The sequence below is a fragment of the Accipiter gentilis genome, chromosome 23 (genome assembly GCF_929443795.1).
Source record: "Accipiter gentilis chromosome 23, bAccGen1.1, whole genome shotgun sequence".
Lineage (NCBI taxonomy): Eukaryota > Metazoa > Chordata > Aves > Accipitriformes > Accipitridae > Astur > Astur gentilis.
In genome coordinates this window covers 7,246,320-7,268,705 of record NC_064902.1, presented here as the reverse complement: position 1 = coordinate 7,268,705, position 22,386 = coordinate 7,246,320, and the positions used below count along the sequence as shown (strand labels likewise).

The following is a 22,386-nucleotide window of genomic DNA, read 5'->3' as shown; positions in this document are numbered from 1 at the left end:
ACACTGTCTTGCTTACACTGCAGAAGTTATGCCACTGGACAGGACCTAATTAGTCTAATAATAATTCAACCAACAAATACCGACATACACTTTGAGTGTAAGATATTAACTGGTTCTAAATACATCGGTGTACATTTCATTTATGCTGTCCCTGGGCTATATGCACCGCTAGAGGTTATAAGTGAGATACTCTCCTGGATTCAGCAGGGATAGAGTTAACTGTCTGCCTAGTAGCTGGTATAGTGCTATGGTTTTGAGTTAGGTATGAGAAGAATGTTGATAACACTGATGTTTTCAGTTGTTGCTAAGTAATATTTAGTCTAAAGTCAAGGATTTTTCAGCCTCTGATGCCCAGCCAACAAGAAAGCTGGATGGGCGCAAGAAGTTGGGAGGGGACACAGCCAGGGCAGCTGACCCAAAGTGGCCAACGGGGTATTCCATACCATGGGACGTCATATCTAGTACAGAAACTGGGAGGAGTGGCGGTGGGGGGAATTGCCGCTCGGGGACTAACTGGGTGTCGATCGGTGAGTGGTGAGCAATTGCATTGTGCATCACTTGTATATTCTAATCCTTTTATTATTACTATTGTCATTTTATTAGTGTTATCATTATCATTATTAGTTTCTTCTGTTCTATTAAACCATTCTTATCTCAACCCACAAGTTTTACTTCTTTTCCTGATTTTCTCCCCCATCCCACTGCAGGGGGGAGGGGAGTGAGTGAGCAGCTGCATGGTGCTTAGTTACTGACTGGGGTCAAACCATGATAGACATTGTTCAAATGCTAATTCAGAGCCCTAGAACCTCATAAATAATGCAAAAATTACTCACCTGCTGTCCAAAAGGACTTGCTCCGGGTGCTGGAGTGCCTACCATGGGGGACACATTTTGGCCTATAACACCTATATTCCAAAATATAAAATAATTGGTCTTATTTCAGAGCAGTAACAAATACCTCTTTCGTCTTCTATAGTAAGAATTTATACTTTGATATCATTGCTCACAGTTATTTTAAGCAGATGGACGACATTAAAATATCCCCCTCTTCCCCAGTAAAAACACTTCAGAAGATTCTGAATGAAAAAAAATAATAATAAAAAAGCCAACATGACAACTACCCCACCAAACATCAATATGTGGCCTGTTGAATTAATTTAATTAAATAAATGCAAAGTGAATAATTTTTGCTTTTCAGGTTTTTTTTGATGTTACTTATTCATTGCCTGACTAAATCTTTTCATTTATAATATATGCCTTTGGCTTGACAGGATCTTCCTGAAATCCTTTAAGAAAGGAAATGCTGATTTGCTTTAGCAACATTTAACACTTCCTTGTGTTCAGTTTTATCAAATACATTCACAGCAGGAGGAAATTCAAGCCATTGCACAAATTCTGTTAGATCTCAATAACATAAAACGTAACTTGCAGGTTAAGCTTTAATAGTCTTACGTATAAGACCGATGAACATTTGAAATAAATTTCAAAAAAATAAAAACTGTTAGTTTTTCTCAAACATATTGAGACTTTTTGCTATTGCAGAGCGCAGCAGAAAACACCCATGTCAATCTTACATACAAAAATCTATAAAGCTACGTAAGAGTCATGCAGTTCCTGATATTTCACATACAGATGCTTTTGTCTGAAAAGTTGTGTGTGCTGCTGTGTTTCCTTCTGTTTATGCCACTTCTCATATTCATTCATTGGAAAAGCTGCAAATTAATTGTGCTCTTCCTAAGGGTTTAATTTGCATGCAGGTTTCTGTATCAGTGATCAAAAGATGTGCCACAGCATTTTGCACACTAAAGCGTATTTTGAATGCATTTTCCACTTGATCACAGCCCCCATTTTAAATGCATCTGTACTAACAGCAAGTCAGAAGGTGGGAAAAACATTGATAACACAAGTTGTGGCAAGGATTTTTTTTGGTACAAAGCAAAGAGGTCTGGAGGAGGGCATCCCCATCTTTCCAGCATCAGAGCATGGCTTCACCCTTAGCCCACCCAGCCTCATTTAGCACCCACTTCACATGTGGTCCTCCATTCCCAGGCATTGGTTTTTCCCTAATCCATATCCTCTCCGTTTTAAACATCATACATGCAGCCCACTTCTCCAGTTGGAAAAACTCTTCAAAGAAATGCATTGTCCTGGATTCGCCTCCAAAACATTTTTGTACGTTGCTGATGTGTGCTAAATGTCACTGCCTTGGTGAGTCGGGGACAGGCTCACAGACACACAACTATTTTCCTACTCCCTCTACATGACATTACGGTGAATCATACACACCAGCAAAGCTGCAAGCTGCACACCTAATGGATTTTTCTTTAAAAAACAAGCAAACAAACAAATGAAAAACAACACCCCAAACCAATTTACATATAGATAGTCTTAACAGAGTTTCTGATAAACACAGTTGCAAGTGGGGTAAGGAGAGGCAAATGAGACCACTTTTGTCCACAGCTTGTTTAACTGCTGAATATATGGGATGCACATCTTTTAAACAGACACATGAGTTATCAGAGGTAAAAACGGAAAGAATCCACAGAAAACAGGATGAGAGGGCAGATGAACATTTTTCGCCATAATGGGTACTTGTTAATGGGATTAACACTGGAAAAATGTTTATGCTTCATTCAGCCTCAATTTTCATCAAAAGTGTGTAAAAAAAACCAAAAAGCAAATGTGTAGTACATATGCTCTCAAAAATCGATTCAAAATTTGGCCACAACAGTATACTGATTTCACCTCATCACCAAGTATTTCCAGTTATTATTCTACCAACAATGTTTAATCTGAACACTGTTTTATAATAACATATGTCAGTGCTCCAATGGACAAGAGGTCTTACATGACCAGGTTCATTTAAGGGTAGTCTGACTACTGATTAACATAATGAAAAAAGAGTTTGATAAGGAGTGAGAGCAATAAATTTCATTTATAAGACCACTTTAAATAAGGAGGAGTGGAAGGATGCTATTCAAATGACGTAAGAATATGAATAGATTGATTTCAGCTTTTCAGACCTCTGATAAACTCAAGCACAATTGTCAAGTTTTTTGGCTGGAGCAAAACTACTGCTGGAGCAGCATCACATTTCTCCAGTAACCTTTCCCTGCCAGTTTACTGGACATGCTGCTCTGTCAATGTTTTGCACATATCTCATATATTCAGCAGTGCACTGTGTGCGCTGCAGCTAAACGAACCTGCAATGCTCAGAAACAAACGCTATGACCAAAACAAGCTGCAGATAATTTCTGTTACAACTGGTTAAACGGCAAGTACATGAAAATGAAACAAGGAGCGAATGAGGATGACATTCTTACCGGGTGGTGGGATGCCTGGGATGCCTGGCATACCTGGCGGAAGTTGGTGGGGTGGGGGCACCCCTGGGTGAAGTGGCTGCATGCTGCCCATGCTAACAATGCCATCAACTGGGCCCTGCAAAGGTGGCAGCACCGGTGGATAGCCACTTATCATGCCTTGAAGGACACAACAAATTTCAAACATGCATCAATAACATGCAATATGATCTACACAGTAAGACATGCACTATCCACAAAATAAAAAAAATTAAAAAAAAGCACCTTTAGTACAGCAAGACAATACTACAATTAGTATCTTGCAAAAATAAACAAAAATTAAAAATAAAGTTATAAATACAAAACACTATTCTTTTGATGAATTAGTATTTAGTGTATTTGTATGTTTCTCATGGGGCAATAAATGCTGAATATTCAGATATGTTAACACAAGGAATAAATTCAGCCACAATTAAATGTTACTAATGCAAGCAATTTTAATACAGCTTAAAGCTCTGCCATCTGCATACAGATTACAAACACAACACTAACTTCACAAGCTTCACGTATGGCCCTGCTACATGGGCTAGCTCAGAGACCAAACCCAACTGAACAAAAATAAAAACCTATACATTTTTCTGCAGCGTATATGCAAAATTACACACACAAAAGCCCTACAACATTTGCATACTTAAAACTAACAGCAGTGACAGGTGATTTTTATTAAACCATCTCCAGTATGAACTAAGGAAGTAACGCAAATTTTAAACCTGACAGCACAGGATGTGCTGGGCTGCAGCGACTTACACTTACAGCACTAGACCGAAGTAAAGGGACTTAAAAGGAGCACCTCCAGTTCCTCACAGAATTTCAATGTCTTCAAGGTGTCTTTATAGGAAAATCAATGATACAATGAAGACAGTATTGTGCTGCTGCTCAAAAATTTAGTTTACTGCATGTGAGCAAAGACAATTTGGAGCTTATTCTGGTTTCAGCTCAGGTTTGCTTCTGTCCATGAGGTGAACCTACACAATATAACTGCACTATGTTTATTAGGTCCTGGAATGTAACTTGCTTGTCCCTTGCCTGTTTTCTAGGCTTTTTAATTTAAATGGATGTGTTGTCAGGTAACCAAGGAAGGGGGTTGGAAAGACAATGAAAAGATGACAGAGGACAGAAGCAGGTCTAGAGAGATGAGGTAAGTTTAGAAATGCAAAATTGCTGGGGCTTCTATAGTCTGTTCCAAGAAACCACCTACTGAGTCTTTGCCACACTGCCAGTAATTCATAAAATAAACTTTCAGAACAGGGATTTCTGGAATAAGACTGGCCAAACACTCACACCAGCTCTGACTGAAAACAAAGCTGTCACAAGCTCAGGATCAAAACAGATCAAGCAGCTCCAAAATACAAGCTCAATTTGTCTCTTCCTCAGGAAGAGTTACAAAGGTGAGAAACCTGAAATTCCAAAAGCTTTACATGGATCAAAAAATGAGAAAATAAAGAACTGATCTCCCTCAAACTTCCATTTTCCACAGGACACCTAGACTGACACTTATTAAATAGGTCTTAAGTCCCTATTTCAAATAACTAGAACCTCATCTGTACCTCTTTATTAATGTAGTGAAATCCATATTTCTAACGGAAAAAGTAAAAGAAGAAAAACAAAAAGCATCCCTGGAATAAAGGGCTTTCACTGTAGCTACTGTCTGGTACTTCCAGTGCACTCTGAGCTGCAATCACATCTTCAATGCATTTACATACACTTCTGAAGCTTTAAAACAAACAAACCAAAAATCCTCCAATGAAACAAACCCATATTTATCAATCATGAAAGCTCATTTCTACATTTCCAAATAAAATACTCACTCAAAAACTGGCTGCATTAATAAAGTTATCATCAAATCCCCATGAGAAGACAGTTCTTGTAGCTCATCACAAGGTCCTAAGAGCAGCGACTTTCATACCCCATGTATGAGTTACCACTTTGGTTTTAAACTAGTAAACATGGGCAAACTATTTCCAGCTCCCACAGCTATGATTTACGATGTCTCTCAAATTACTTGTTCTCCCATTTTTACTATAAAAATGTAAGATTAAATAAACTTTTGTAATGCCCGAATTTACAAGAAACTAGAGCGCTGCACGCTAAGAGAAATGCATCTCAGAAGGCATCCAGATTTCTTGGACCCGTGGGTCATAAAGAAGTTCTATGAACTTCTGTGGAGAATTTCTCTGAACTAGAGAAAAGCAATCAAATGATGGAGGATGTGAAAGAGGTCTTAACAGAATAAGATACTTCTAAGTAAGACTTGTAGAAACCAAAAGATGAAAGACTGTTTTTCAAATGGGCCATAAAAATAGAAAGAGTTTAAAAAGATCTACTTGATCGTCTACTTTAAGGAAGTATTTCACAATGCCAAAGTGAAGAGACTTGAATGTCTAACTGCTTGAATAAGATGATGGTCTTAAATACAGGTTTGCTTTTGAGGAGGCTGCCGCAGGAAGTAAGTTAGCATGTGTAGTTTGCAGAATGCACATTTTTGGGAAAGTTTTAAGAAAGTGTTAATAATAAGTATTAATGCTCACCTACACCTACCTCCAAAAAAATTGGAAATGTGACTCAATGACAAAAAAACAAGAACCAAACCAAGAAAACACAACCACAAGAGGATGACATTTCTACATATTCTAGATTGAAGTAGGTTACTCACAAAAGAGATCACTGCAGAACTCTTTCTTTTTTTTTTTTTCTTTTCTTAATATATGCACAGGTATGTGTACACACACACAAACACACACCAACTGCAAACAGTTCAGAGGAAAATTATCAAGAACAAAGTGAAAAAAACCACAAGAAAAATGCAACTCAGCGTAAACAAATGCTTTGTAATTGGGAGACCATGAACCAAATAAGGAATGTGCCTTCAGTTTAAACATCCATATAGCCTATTTACTGAAAATGGATTTAGAGACCGTGATGAAAAATGCTTCAGGCTCTCAGCTCTAAATATGGCCACAGCCTGTGAGACGGGAAAGAAAAAGAAAAATGACAAAAGAATAAATGGAATAATTGGAATGCCTTAAGGGAAAGTTAAAAAAAACCCCAAACGCAAACCAAAAACCCTCCAGATACTAATTTTTACCTACTTGGTACTATTTTGACCTTGACTGAAGTAATCTAATTATTTTGAATAGAAATGGGAGAAGGAAAACAACCTATCAGGTCATACCTAATTCATCTTCTCACCAGCGTATGGCTGATTCCCATACAAGAATCTCCAGTGGACAACATTGTCTTCAGATCTGATCCTGAAGATACTTACTCTGAGCATATTCCCTATGAACTCAAGTGAGATTACAACTGGTAACAAGCACAACACCCAGCAACAGGGACCTTGTGGAAGAGTTTTCCAAGCTCAGCTCTATTGTGAAAAATCACCTGAGAAAACCAGCAATGTTGGCATTTCGTATTTTTTTCTGCAATGGCTCTAGATCCTAGTCTGCTCTGCTTACCAGTGTCTAATCAGCAATTCTGTAAAGCTTTTGCTTGGATTTAAAATCTGGTTTGGATTCTGTTTGCCCCTCACCTTCCTGACAATAAAAAAAAATAATAATAATTTTCCTCCTATTTTATCACTTCCACTAATGCTGCATGCACTAGAAGAGTATTTAGCTTGCTCCCCTCCTGCCATAGCAAGGCTAAACATGAACTCTCAAAGTAGAGTGAATAAACACGACTGCACACAAACAGAACAGGACTACCGCACAAGGAGGACCCTTTTCCCCCTGCATTTTCAACAGGCTATTCACTATTGGAGCAAGTAACGTGGGACTACCAGGCTACTGCTGCGGTTATGTATATTCATTATGAAGAAAGACTGAAGAGGTTGAGCTTTTTCTTCCGTAAGAACAAAGTGACCCAAGAGAGTGTTCAGAGTTATGAAGGGGATTGATATAGTGGATGAGGAAAAAATGGTCATAGCTCCTACGTTTTACCTGCAACGGGTGTCAACTGCTGATTGAGCATTCCCATTGGTGTTGGTGGCGGCACCACCCCCATAAGAGCCCCGACAGGAGTGCCTGCCCGGGGGGAGGAATTCTGCTGCTGTGCTGCTCGCTCTCTCTCCTGCTGCTCAGCAACTTTAGCTGCCCGCTCTGTAAAAGTATTTTAGATTTTCAGTTCTGTTTTGTAACCCAGAATTTCAAAATATTATCTGTTCATTAAAAAGGACTAGTCAAACACTGGCATAGTTTAGTCAAATATAAAGTAGAACAGATGAATCTTTTTATACAGCATATGATTTGATTTCATGTGGCTGCAGCTAAGACTTTTAGAGAACCTTTAATGAAAAATATTCCACAAAGTTTTATCTCTTTCTAAAAAAAATAAATAAATAAAAAAATAAATAATAAAATAAAAATTTAAAAAGTCAAAAGAACAAATTTGATAATAACACCAGTGTTACCAACATGAAGCAGCAGTCCAGCACTAGGCTCAGTCCACACTAGGAGAACATGGCAAAACGTTCCCTCTTTTGACACCACTGGCTCAGCTAAACCAGTTGCAGCCAAGGCTGGCAGCTTGCACATAGATCCACTACTAGCTGCTGCGGGAATTTTAAGCACCATGTCTACCGGATGTGCCCTGAAGTAAGAAGCAAATAGCAGATAACAGTGCCAGCCAGTAGCCCGTTTATTCTTGGGCTCCCCACATATTTTACTACTGATGCAGCTGAAAAGTGATGGCAAAGTCGGGAAGCATTTGCAAAGTTTCCCTAGTGTAGATAGGTCCTTAGTGTTTGGAACATAACAAGCAGCAGTTTGATGAACCAAAAATATTTTTCTCTGCCTCTTTCTGTAATTTTCCCCACTTAGTCCCCTTTGAGCTATTTTTTTTCTTTTTTTTTTTTTTTTTCTGAAGATGTCTAACTCACATTGTGCTGCTCACTGGAGGTCATGTGTGTCCTTTGTACGATGAATCTGGTCATTATCTCAATCAAGTTTCTCACTGTGACTGCAAGAACAAAAGATCTACTGCAAGGGAATCTGACCAGAGGACAATTTTATATTAAGGGAAGGGCAAAGGGTCATGGGAAGAAGAAAGAAAAAAAAATAAAACCCAAGCAAACAAAAAAAGGAGATATACTGAATGCCCACTCGAGGTGCTTTGGGGGCATGCAAGTTGCTGATTTGTTTACTCTGAACACTGTATCTGACTGACGCAATAAGGAACAACAAAGAATAAATGAATGCAGCATACATCTCCAGCAAATTTTAATAACAGTGAATGCAGGGCTAGAAGTTCTCTTGCAGTTGGTGAAAGATGAAAACTGCCACTAAAACAGCAACCAAGGTCCTCTGTCAAACAAAGGCTAAGAAGGATTTCATCAAGGAGATTAAGTTATGCATCCTGCTAATGTTACTCGTTTTGTCTAGTATACAACTTTGAATGTCTATCATGTGTTTGTCCCCTGTAGAACCTGTTTGCGCAGCTTCTAGCACTACTTCCATACACTGAAAGACCAGTTTCATTTCCAAAAGCATTTCCTTCCTCATTTTCACTTCTGTCATTTCAGGAAGAGATGACGACGCACAGAAACTCCTAAACTTACTACAGGGAACTTATATGTGATTGAGCACAAAATATACAAGACATTCAAAGCTAGATCCTGAAGCAGAAAAATGAAATAATCCTCTTCAGAGCAGAGCAAGCATTTGGGCAAAAGATGAAGTAGCTGTTCTGACTCTCACCTACTTTTGGCCAGCCAAAAAAAATGGTCAGACAAAAGCAAAAGTTCTGGAGACACTCTGATGAATGAAGAATTACTATTAAGTGTTCAGCTTTATCAGACTTCAGAGTGCTGAGCTTTGAAGAAGAACCTGACATAGCACAGTACTTGAGTTTTACCTAGCCTCTATCCATGCCATGACTGCCATGGAACTAACAGATGAAAGAACACTGCCAAAATGAACTGTAGCAGGTGTCTAAAAGTTCGGCCTTGCATATTCATCTTAATACTCAATACTAAACCTAAATCGTTTAGGCCAGGACTTAAGATAAAACAACATTTCCAACACATCTCAAGAGACAGGAAAGAGAATTTCTGCTTTGAACAGAGCTTTGCCTTAAAACAGGTTTTTACCTCAATCACATGCATTATTTTATTTTATTTTGAGGAGCTTTCGCAGTGTAGTTAGCCATGCAGGCATTTCCAACGCAGCCTATGCTTTGCTCAACTATTGCTAAAAAATCAACTATTACCCTGCACATGAAATTTTCAGCAGGTCAAAATGGATCTAAAATCAAAATACTTTTCACCAGAACATGGAAAGGCACTTTTTCACTGAGATGTCAAACCATGCCTGTTCCCTTCTCCCTGGTGCACATCCACACTAGAAAGCATATGAATTTTGACTCGTCATAGTGGAAGGTAATGAGTTCCTCTCCTTTCACACATGGCAAGCAAACACAGTTTGGACATTTTGTAACCCCATCCCAACCCCTCAAAACCAAATGAAAGCAAGTCTAGTTCTGGGCAGACACCAAGCCAGAGAAACTGCAGCCCAAAACCCAAAAGCTTTGGCAAATTTTAATTGAGAAAGAGGATTAAAATGGAAGCACGTAGGGCACCATTAACACAGTGGACAGAGACCGTTGCTACCGTTACATTACAGCTATGTCTTCCTGCAGAAGTGCAAGACATCAAGCTGCTCTAAGCTAGGAAGTGATGACATGCTAGCCATCTTACTGCTTAAGAATTAGGCTGTAAGGAGGGATCTGTCAATAAAAAGATACCATGTGCACCTAGAATGCTGTAAAAGGCAACTACAACAGCAAAAAAGGCCATAGTACTTTCACAAAGAAAGAGCATTACCGTTTCCCTTCGCAGCATTTGCAAAGAAAACTTGCATATAGCCGAGTTGTGCCATATCACTCTCCAGAATTGCAAAGAGGTACTACTGCAAATTCAGAAAGGACTGAGGTGGCTGAGAGTGGAAAGCGATAGCATGCAAACTTCTAGTTTGAAGATCAAAGGTGCCTTTAAGTTATGAGTATGCAGAAAACCTATCAAATCTCATTTTTAAAGAAGCAAAGTTATAACTTAATTGGGCAATAACTTTCCAGGGTGTTGAAACTTTCCTTTCCAAAGTAGCATTTTCTTCCAATAAAACTGCAACAGTTGCTTAAAAGTATCATTTTCATATTGGAAGCGTTGACATATTATTAACTAGAGTAGTAACTACGGACGTTAAGCCAATGTATTTGGCTTGGGTAAGGGCCTGCTATTAAGGATCAATTGTATTTTATTTTAATCAAATAAAGTTGAAACACAATGACCAATATCAGAAGGAAGGGAAGGGAGGGAAGGAAGGGGGGGGACGGGGGACAGGGAGGGAGAGAAAGGAAGGGAGGGGAAGAGAAAGTGAGGGGGGAGGGAGAGAAAGCAAGGAGGAGAGGAAGAGAAAGAGACGAGGAGAGAGGTCTAAAGTATCTCATGCCTATGAAATATTCCTAGGCTTACTTCAGGATATGAAATCTCTCAACAAAATCAGTTACAACAGTTGATTAATACTGTGACTGAACAACAGGGCATATTTACAGTATCATAACAGATTCTGTATCCTTGATTTTATTCTACCAAAGTTTTTTAGGATGCTAAGTACTGTTAATCAAAGAACTTTTTCCCCCTCCGCTGTAAGCCTTCTTACCTGCCCACTACAGCTCTAAAGAGCTTCTTGTCCAAAATTCCCCCCCGCCCCCAGTCGTCCTTTAAGGAAACTTTCACAAACCATTTTTCCAACTGACTTCCAGCCCAGGGGCTTCCCAATTTTGTCCCCATTTTCTTGGTCTTTGTTCATTTGGTTATTTGTGGCAAAGACATTTAAATTTTCAGTTGTGCACTACATAACTTAAACATACGCTTTGCTCCTCTTCAGTCATCTCTCAATATGAACTTCTCTTTAAGGTACGTCCAGAACACAAACACAAATATCTTCTTTTATTAAACCTGTCATCTGAATAACAGTAGTGAACGTGTTGAGAAAGAAAAAAAAGAAGAAAAGAGTTTAGCATCTTAGTTTTTATTTACCTTCATATTCTGCTTTCTTTGTTGCTTCCAAGTTTCTCCATTCAGTTCCTACAAGCCTGCTGAGCTCTCCAAAGGAGTAGTCTGGGTGCTGAGCTTTAATCACAGCTCTCATCTCGCTGCTAAATAAGATGTACCCACTCATGTTGATCTTCCTTTTTGATCCCTCCTTCTTGGTGCTGCCCTTAACAGACTTGGGAGTGGACTGTGAGAAAAAGCAGTTATGACCACAAGTGTACAAAAGAGAAGCTTCTCTACATACAAAATTCAAAGCTGTAAGAAACAGTATTTTAAAATATTCCCACATTTCTCTTGAACATATTTTCACAAGGATCATCCAGCCTTAGAGCCCCTAAAGAGAGACTGCATCTAGTGATGCATGACAAGAGTATACGCACGCACTTATGAAAAGTACATAGGCAAAAAAAACCCAGCCAAACAAAAAAAACCCCACAATATTCTGATGCTTTTCAACCCTTCCACACATAATACCACTTTTATAATTGAGGCTTCAAAAAATTCTCTGCAAGACAACACAAAATGCTTACTATTAGCTAAAATAATTTCAAACTGAACGAGAGGACTAGGGAGGCTGAATAGCAAATAAGTGACTCTCTGGAAGGCCAGAAGAGAATAAAAGTAATTGTGTTATGTCACAGATTTCATCCATTATGCTGTTCAGAAATATTGTCAACACAAGTTGAGTAAAACATTTTATTTACCATTGCACATATTAGGGAAATGCTTCCCCATTTCATCCTTGGCCTTTGCAACCCCTACCCCCCCAGCTCCACCTTCCACTCTTCTCATCCCTAAATACTCTCTATTTTGCCTGCCAGACTTCCCCTTCTCTCTAGTGTTCACCTTTCATTACATAAGTAGGCATTTCTCCCTGAAAAACCCAAAGCCCAGTTTTACTGATCACTGTTTACTCGCACAACAGGTTCACATCACATTCTTATGTTGATGGATGTGCTGGTTTTGGCTGAGAGTTCATTTTCTTCATAGTCGCTAGCATGGGGCTGTTTTGGATTTGTGCTGAAAACAGTGTCGATAATGCAGAAATGTTTTAGTTACTGCTGAGCAGTGCTCACACAGAGTCAAGGCCTTTTTTGCTTCTCACCCCACCCCACCAGTGAGCAGCCGGGGGGGGAGGGCACAAGGAGTTGGGAGGGGGCACAGCTGGGACCCCAACTGACCAAAGCAATATTCTAGACCATATGACATCATGCTCTGCTAGGGGGAGGAGAAAGGGGGACATTGGGAGTTGTGGTGTTTTGTCTTCCCAAGTAATGGTTATGCTTGATGGAGCCCTGCTTTGCTGGCGATAGCTGAATGCCTGCCTGCCCATGGGATATGGTGAATAAATTCCTTGTTTTGCTTTGCTTGCATCCGCAACTTTTGCTTTACCTATTAAACTGTCTTTATCTCAGCCCAGGAGTTTTCTCACTTTTACCCTTCCAATTCTCTCCCCCATCCCACTGTGAGGGAAGTGAGTGAGTGGCTGCGTGGTACTTAGTTTCTGGCTGGGGTTAAACCACGACAATGGATAACAAAAATTCTCCTCCTTTGATTTTCCCACCATGGATGCTTCTGTTGAGAGCTCCTTGATGTTACCAGACATCAAAAAATTTAACCTTTCTGACAACCACTGAGACACCACAGCTGGAACCCCCTTTTTGAAGACTCCTTCCATCTATATTTGTCACAGGGGACCATAATTGACCCATACTCTGATCAACAAGGCCCACAAATGTATCGTCATACCAAAACCCTCAAAAGGCCCTTCTCATAATCCTGAACATTACGAATTTCTCCCAACTTGAAAAGTGTAATTGTTTCCAAATACCTGGTTGGCAAAAAAAGGAAAGAAAAATATACACAACTGTTTTCTTCCTATCCTGAAATTCTGGCCACTTTACTAACTCCTTGTGGCAGTACACTCCCTTCCCCCCCCCCCCCCCCCCCCCCAGCCAGAAATAAAACTTCTCCAGGCAGGGAGAAGAGGAAAAAAACCTAAACCCTGGAGGCTGCAGGATGAAATTTGAACTGGGCAATCAAGACATGGCAGGTACACTGAGGTGACCTTCTTGGCCAACAGGGATTAAAATGACCACAGATCAGATTCAACAAGGGTATAAATGGGGTCCTGCTGGAGGACATGTGAGAATCAGTCCTCCACGGAGCAGCATGTCTGCAGCTGGGGACTCCCACTTGGGTTGGGGCACCGTCCGAGGTAACCCCTCAAAGGAGAGAGCCTTCATCTTTTAGGTGAGTGATATGCACATTTTGAGTCATCGCTTTTGAATCTTAAGGATTCTTAAGTCAGCTGTGTAGTACTAATTCCCCTTACATCACTGAGCCTGTAGTTCACTACTGTTACCAGAGTGCTAACTAACTTTTCTATTGAAGAATAAATCTGACTTTTAACACCCATTGGGCTTGAGTGTGCGTGCATCCGTAACACTCCTTTTACTTGCCATTTTGATCCTGCAGTTCAATACTCTTCTCTCAGCTAAAAACAAAGCTCCAGCAATACCAAGATGCCTAAAAAGTCCTGCTCATCAATTTAAGCCAGGCACTGGATAAACTGAGGCATACTTTTATGTTACTTCAAACTTCACTGTATTAATTTTCAAATGGCAATCCACCCTTAATGTTTTCATTATGAACCTAAAGACAACACTAGTCCTTTTGGGAGGAAGTCTTCTAGGTTTGCCTCTAAGATGGAAGAAGTGAAGAAAAGTCCACACAGGTTTTGGGATGACACACAGGGCACGTACAACTCATAATGGCTTTTCTGGCAAGCCCACACTGACAGATGCAGAGTTCTCAATTCAGAAACAGGAAAATCTAATGATATATGTGGCCTCTTAGACATCTGCACTCAGATAGCTACAAGTTTATCAGCTGGTTTTGCCTCTACAGTTTTTGCAACAGTTTTCGATAACAGTAATCTAATGTAAAAGCCTACACATCAGTTTGGGAGGGCAAACAGGACTTTGAGAAACTGTAAGAATTCTGAATTTGGTTCTTGTATACTCCATTCTTTTACATCTCCGATACAACCATTTGTAAATGAACAGAATCTTTTCTATTTGAGTTGGGTAACTGCATATTCAGTTTTAAATGTTTTAAGAGAAGAAATAAACCAGGACACTTTTTATTCCTTTTCTCAGCCACATTGCTGAAGCAAAAAACGAAGTTGCACATCTTTTTCTTTTTTAGGTTTTACTTGATTCACAGCAAATTACAGCAGGAGAGCATCATCCACCTATCTGTCAAGCTCCACAATACCATGTATTTACTTGTCTTGACTCCTTTTACCCTTAGACATAGTAAGAGTTTCTTTGTTATCAGGAGAAAAAAAAAGTTTAAAAGTTCTGGGGTTTAATAGTTGTTAAATAAAATTCCATACATTTAAGAGAACATGAAGCAAACACATGCTTTTTACCTAGGAGCTGTGTTTAAAAAGACACTTTTCATTTGGGACATAAATAGAACAGATTATCTGAAGAAGAAAGTTTATTGCTGTCCTATATGCTAGTTACCTCTCTACCAGTTAAATTGTGCTCTGAATGCCAGCTCAGACACAACATGCCTGTTCTTTCTAAATCAGCAGCTGGAGGAATATGCCAGGGCACTTGTGTATCATCATTCACTTCTTAGCATACATTGCTATTGATCCTTTTCAGCTTTCCTTATTTGTTGGGGTTTTGGGGTTTTTTTTTTTAGTTTGGTTTTTTTCACTTCAAGTTCTAGACTCCAGAGTTCATATCTGTCTAAAGGTATATACACACATGTTGGATATATCCACTGAGCCTTACTTCTCACTAGTTCTCCTGAAAGCTCTGCAAGACTGTCCCATTACAAACAATTAAAAAAAATTAAAAAATAATGCAACTGTCAAGCTGGCTTTTTAAAGAGATATTTTATATTAGTATTTAAATAAAACTTCTCAAGGGAATCTGAACAAAACACAGCTATGTAGGAAGACAGAAAGCAAAAGCGATCAAAAGACAGTGAATAATGCAGAAGGCAGTTTGAGGACATCTTTAATGTCCAATGATCTCTATTTAAACTGCTTGCAGCTGCCATGCTTAACAATGGTAATATTTTGATTTATAAAAAGTAACCTTCCCCTTCCTAAAGTGTTACATTAGGTGGTTAATGGTGGTAACATGCTTTCTATTTGTAACACTCTGCAAGAGTTTTCATGCTACTTACGAAATTCAGCACATTAAAACAATAGCAGCAAGACAACCTTGCACAGGAAAATGCATTTGGTGGTCTGCCCACATGGCAAAAATCACAATCAAACCAAGCTAAAGCTTTCAATTTCATCAACTCTTCTTCGTGACATCCAAAGACACTTATTTCTATCCAGGGGTCACATCCTTTCTTCATCTACCAATGAGGTTGTCACTTCACAGTCAATGTAACCCAGCAGAAATCCATATTGCTGGTTACAAATGTGTCTGAAACTCCCTCCTGTTCCCAGCAGGTCATTCCCATTGCCTCTTTAATGCTGGCATTAGCTTGGATGTGTCAACGTGATGAGACAGATAAAGGGTTTAATCCAGTTGCAAACAAACGTTTTTGGTTAGGTTAATTTCTAGTTAAAGCAGTTCCTTACCCTGCTTCAGTATTCAGTTACATAAATACCAGGACTTGTGTAAGAAACACAGCAAGAGAGGGAAGGGGATCAAAAGTCCCCCATTTAAGCAGCTGCAATGATTCATGTTGCATTCAAGTGGCATATGACCACACACAATTCCTCTTTTACTTCCTATCCGTTTATCAGGAAATTAATACTAAAGCTTCTAGGACATCGAATTCTTCTTTTAACAAGTTCTTATTTCTAAGTAAGAATGGTAACTCAATGCTAAAAAAGTGGTTATTCTTGTTCCTTTGAGGATGATGTACAGCATTTTCTAAAAAAGTAGCAAAACCGTAACAACCAAAATGCTAGCTTTTTTCAAAATGTAAGGAGAAGCTTAAAAATGTGCATTAGGTAAATCGAGAATTACAATTAAACCCTTAAATCCCAACTTTATATTTAATATAAGGATCTGATATTTCTGAACAAGCATCATAGAAAACGTACTAACTAGAAATAACGTTAGCATACCATATAAAAATGTACCCTAGATTTTCCTCAACTGAACAATTTCCTTTAAAAATACTTTAACGTACTTAGATATCACCTGGATATCATATTGGATATGCCAAAACTGTACCATGTAATTTATTCCACAGACTCACAAACTGAAGTATAAATCTCTTCTGTGTATACGATAAAATGTTACTGTTTCTTTGTTTATTTGGGTTGGGGAAAGAATGTGGAATATAAAGGTTTAAAAGTTTCTCAAGGAAGATCCTCACCTGTGGTGGAGTATAAGGCATTATATCCAATTCACTAGCTAACGGGGTCTGAAGCTGAGGCATAGAAGGTGTTTCAGTCATATCACCTTCCTCTTCTCCCATCTCTTCCATGTCCTCATCACCTCCTTCCAACTCAGCAAATTTTGCTTCTAGCTGCTGAATCTTCTTTTCCAGTAGTGGAGATGGTTCCTTCTGAGGAACTATGGGTTTTCTGAAAGGTGAAGGAGGAAGACAAAAAACAGGTAAGAATACACTCATACTTTACAGGAGATAGCATATATTTTTGAAGAGAAAACCAACTTTTCTTCCTTTATCACTGAACAACATGGAAATAATGGTGACTCCAGATGTGCCTGTGCTTCCTTTCAGAACACTGAGCAGAAATCATTCAGTGTCTATGGCCAGTGTTTCATTTCAGTCACTTGTTTCAAGGATTTTTTAAAATTATTTTTTAACTTTTTGTAAGTTAGAAGGGGATTTCAATGTAGCAAATACTTCACTCCTGCAATAGAAGGGAATTAACACCACACCTTCCCCAGATTTTACATTTTACTTGCTAGAACTTAATATTTTTATTAATAGCAATCTTCACCAACTGGAAAGCTATTTGTAACCCATAATGAGGACTTTAGTAAATTCTCTTGGATGTCATTAAAATACTAATCTGATAATGTAACAACTTTTCCTAAAGTCGGGAGAAGAAAAGGAAAACGTCCACTGGTGTTAAGACTATGAAAAGACTGATGTTATCTGGACTTCTTCCCCAAAGTGTGATTAGTCAAAACTCACCTTCTCCTACAACTATGACTTTTACATATGTACTGTGTCTGGCTGGGATGGAGTTAATTTTCTGCATAGTAGCCCGTATGGTGCTGTATTTTGGATTTGTGACCACAACAGTGTTGATAACACATTGATGTTGTAGTTAACTGCTGAACAGTGCTGGTCCACTGTCAAAAGTCAAGGCCTTTTCTTTTTCCCACCCTGCCCCTGTAGCAAGCAGGCTGGGGGTGGACAATGAGTTGGGAGGGGAGACAACCAGGACAGCTAAGCCAAACTGACCAAAGGGATATTCCATACCATATGACATTGTGCTCAGCAATAAAAGCTGGGGGAAGGGAAGAGAAAGAGGGGACTTTCAGGGTTATGGTGTTTGTCTTTCCAAGTAACCATTATGCATGCTGAGGCCCTGCTTTCCAGGAAACGGCAAAGCATCCGCCTGCCAATGGAAAGTAGTGAATCCTTATTCTGCTTTGTTTGCGTGTGCAGCTTTACTTCAATTATTAAATTGCCTTTATCTTGACCCAGGAGGTTTTTTTCCTTTTGCCCTTCCCATTCTCTCCCCCATCCTGCTGTGGTGGAGCAAGCAAGTGGCTAGGTGTGGGCTTAGCTGCCAACCAGAGTCAGTCCACCATGATACAGAAGAGTGTGCAGGTGACGCCCCTCATTCCCATCATATTTTTACCTAAAATAGTATATTTCGTCATCTACAACTTTTGCAGAGAGTGAAAACCTCTTCAGCCCTTTGAATTTCTTCATTTGTTTGTCGCTTTCATTGTAGCGGCTCTCACAAAGAAAAACATCATTTTCAGAGATTTCTGTTGGTCTGCAGGAGAGGAAGTCTTTGAATGACAGAACCACACACTTTCCTGCAGAAATGAAAGAGTTGGGTAAGAAGGCAGCCACGCTTGCAGACATTTTATAAAAAGTGTGGAGACTCAAGTTTTTGCCAGTCTCGTAAGTCTGGAAGATTCCCAGTATTTGGTAAAACTACAGAAAATACACCAATCGATATCCCTATTAAATAATGCCACTCACAAGAAACCTACACAAAATTAATGCAGTTTTTGGTTTTTTTTAAAGAATGAGAAAACCTGCAAAATAACAAAACCCCATGACCACTAGTCAGTTAACTATATTTAGCGCAGCATCATTACTACAAAGTACATAGTCAGCATCTTATGCAACAAACCAAATTTCAACCTCATCCTGGACCAACTTTCCAGGTAACACATACTGGAATAATTACATTAATAAGTGAGAATAATGGAGTTTTATGTTCTCTGGCTGCAAACAACGTTCACTTTGATATCATAACATGTAATTCCCTTATTGTAAGAAAGCTTCCTTATAGTGAAAATTCTCACTACAGGTCCCAAAATCAGGAATGCATGTTAGAAATGGACTGAATAATCTCTCCTCCCCCACTCAAGATGAAAAAAACATACTTGGAATCAAACCTACACATAGCTATAAATCACTTCAGATTCTATAGGAAAAGAAAAAGAGTGTCCGTTGGATTTAAAGTTGTTAATAATTACCCAAAATGCAAGTCATCGGACAGGTCTCCTCCAAGTTACTCAAAAACACTTCCTTCTTATAGAACATTTTAGTTGGTTCATGTTCAGTTTCTTCAGGATGTATAAAGATTGGACCAAAGAAATATGCAGCTCCATCTCGCACCCACATCTTTTCAATTCTGGAAAGAAAACCAAACCACTGACAGAAACGAAGGGCCAGCCATCCTAAATGAGACAGCTGGATGCACTAGGTTGTTCAGGAAGGCTGTCAGTAAAAAATGAGTACAGAAGAACAGCCTGCTACAACTGTACAACTGCATCACCTTTTTATTAGGTGGCTAAACTTCTACTTCAATCTATTAAGAGCTTGTAACATTTGCTTCATTCAGAAGATTTTTTTTTTCCCCATCCTCTTTTATACCCTTTGCAACGAGCCCGTCTTTTGTCCAAGTTATTTTTATAGACATAAACGGCAAATAAAGAAGTTGCACTCACCTTCCTACTCGAGGTCGCACTAACCCATGTGATTTTATGAAGACACAGTCCCCAACCTTAAGCCACATATCATTGTAGCAGAGCTGTTCAAAGTAATGGCAACCAGGTTCTCCGTTGGACATTTCTACAGGAACATCTTCTTTGTCCTGCAGAAGAGTATGCATTTAGGAACTTGTGAAAGAAGGAAAACCAAACACATAAATAAAAAGATGCCAGGTGCAAGTAAAAGACTTTGCTCTATTTTTATGTTACCAACAATAGGTAAACACTAAATAGAGCTGTACACGCCAAAGTGAGGGGCCTTGAAATTTAAAAACAAAATAGCAAAGCCAAAGATACCCTCCATGTATGTCGCAAGCTTTCCTATTTCACAAAGCTGTAATTTTGCCAGAACAGTAATTTACAGGTCCTTTTTTATTCTACTGCTTCAAAGTTAACTGGCCAAGCCAAGCCTTGTCAGCTTGTTTTGATGGTTTGTTTTAAAGGACAATAACACACGTAACAGGCAAGAACTGAGTATATGGCCAAGTTAACATACATAGAAATTGAACAATTTAACTCTCATATACAATAATATGAACACTCCATGCATTGCTTGCAAATTCATACCACTTGCCCTATTTGATTTCTTACTTTTTAGTCAAAACTCACATTGTGCCTCATTTGATCTTTTAGTCTAGGATTTCAGAAAACCAATGAAAACATAGGCTATCTCCTCAAGGTGTGCAAGGAAAAGACCCTACAAGCTTTCATCCTCTTGGCAGAAATAATTCCTTCTTTTGTCATGATGTGAATAAATACAGTAATATACAATAAGTGTCTGATTAAAGCTGACAATGAGTGTGCTGGGTATTCTGTTCTGAGGTTCTGTTAGAGAACTCAATGTAATGTGGATTTATTTTATAACTCCCAGTTTATTTTTTTTTATGGTTCTAAATTTATTTTAGATAAATTTAATTCAATTTAATACATTTAATTGAATTTAATACATTTATTTAAATTTCTTTCTTTTATGACTCTAAATACAATAAAATAAATCATTTTACCCAGTATGTTGGATAGAAATATTCTTAAGCATTTCGACAATAAACCACTCAGTTATCAACCATAAACAGGTCACAAACAACAGAATATTACGTATTGCTTACTGCTGCCTAGTTACTATTTTACTGAAATACTACATAATAAAGCATTTCAGTACTGCCATGAACTAAAACTAGACATTTAGTTCTACTGATTCTTTAGGATTAAGGCAAGCTTTACATTAAAAGTGTAATTTTCTTTTCTGAAGTGGTAAAAAAACCCAACCAACCCCTTCACGTGATCACAAGAAAGCATTTGTAGAATCTAGCTGTCCTGGTTTCAGCTGGGATAGTTAACTGTCTTACCAGTACCTGGTACAGTGCTATGTTTTGAGTTCAGTATGCGAAGAATGTTGATAACACTGATGTTTTCAGTTGGTGCTCAGTAGTGTTTAGACTATAGTCAAGGATTTTTCAGCTTCTCATGCCCAGCCAGGGCACAAGAAGTTGGCACAGGACACAGCCAGGGCACCTGACCCAAACTGGCCAACGGGGTATTCCATACCATGGGATGTCCCATCTAGTATAGGAACTGGGAAGTGTGGGGGGCAGGGAATAGCCGCTCGGGGACTAGCTGGGTGTCGGTCAGCAGGTGGTGAGCAATTGCCCTGCGCATCATTTGTACATTCCAATCCTTTTATTACTACTGTTGTCATTTTATTAGTGTTATCATTATCATGATTAGTTTCTTCTTTTCTGTTCTATTAAACCGTTCTTATCTCAGCCCACGAGTTTTACTTCTTTTTCCGATTTTCTCCCCCATCCCACTGGATGCGGGGGGGGAGTGAGTGAGTGGCTGCGTGGTGCTTAGTTGCTGGCTGGGGTTAAACCATGACACTAGCAAATATGTACACAGTTTATTTTCTGTTTAGTTTATTTATATTTTGTTTGTATTTATTTAGAAATGTGTATAACATAATTTATAACAGAAACATTATATTTATTTATATTTTATTGTGTCTGGATGCTGTGAAACCGCAGTCATGAGGGCTCATATCTTGTCATTCTTTACCTGTCAAACATAATTGATGTTCCACTTGTTATCTTACATACCTTTTCAAGATGAAGGATACTTTCTCCCACCTTGCTGTCCTCCAATGCTTCAGTGTGTTTCTCCTCATCTACTTTGTCTGTATTAGCAAATACAGAAGCAACACGGACCACAGGCAGGGGCACGTCTCGTGGGACAAATCTTACAGAACTTACAGGCATAGTCCACAGTTTAATCTTTTTAAAAGATTTCGTCTTCGCAGAATAACGTGACTCACAGACATAGACATCCTCATCTCTGAAGTTTTCAGGACACAGTTTAAAATATTCCTGCAGATTGAAGAAAACATATGAAATATTTCAGCAACACATACACAGCCCCCACAGACACACGGTGAACTCCCTCTCATGCTTCCTGTTGTTTCGTTTGTTTGTTTGTTTTACGTTTCTATCAGAAATGCTTTTAGACTAGTAAAGGCTTTCTAATGAGTTCTTTTCTTCCAGTTTGACATCCAAGTTATACTAAAAATTAAAAGCAAACGACAAGACATCCCACCCTTAAAGAAGAGGCTAAATTCAATACAGGTTGTCACGTGAGAAAAATTAGGTTTTATTCATTTACCAAAACAGTACATTAACAAGTACAAGATCTGCAGCCTAAAACTACCTTTACAAGATTTCTGAGCTTTGACTTGGAAAGAGGACACAATCACCAAGTTTGGGGAGTGGGGGAAATTAAGCTCCATG

The 22,386-nt window shown here is 38.9% G+C and overlaps 1 protein-coding gene across 13 annotated transcripts in view; it reads right to left on the bottom strand.

Moving 5' to 3' along the window:
* The window catches only part of PBRM1 (polybromo 1), an 80,133-nt gene that overhangs the window by 4,157 nt on the left and 53,590 nt on the right, over positions 1–22,386 (bottom strand). For 8 of the 13 annotated variants that reach the window (XM_049826380.1, XM_049826376.1, XM_049826374.1 and 5 more), the window contains 9 exons: positions 21,703–21,969; positions 19,568–19,713; positions 19,094–19,251; positions 18,238–18,421; positions 16,773–16,983; positions 11,391–11,592; positions 7,297–7,455; positions 3,323–3,478; positions 834–904 (listed from right to left, as the gene is read on the bottom strand). In XM_049826380.1, coding sequence (XP_049682337.1) covers positions 834–904; positions 3,323–3,478; positions 7,297–7,455; positions 11,391–11,592; positions 16,773–16,983; positions 18,238–18,421; positions 19,094–19,251; positions 19,568–19,713; positions 21,703–21,969 — 1,554 coding nt within the window. The remainder of the gene's footprint in view (positions 1–833; positions 905–3,322; positions 3,479–7,296; positions 7,456–11,390; positions 11,593–16,772; positions 16,984–18,237; positions 18,422–19,093; positions 19,252–19,567; positions 19,714–21,702; positions 21,970–22,386) is intronic. The other 5 variants (XM_049826384.1, XM_049826389.1, XM_049826385.1 and 2 more) reach the window with 2 other exon arrangements.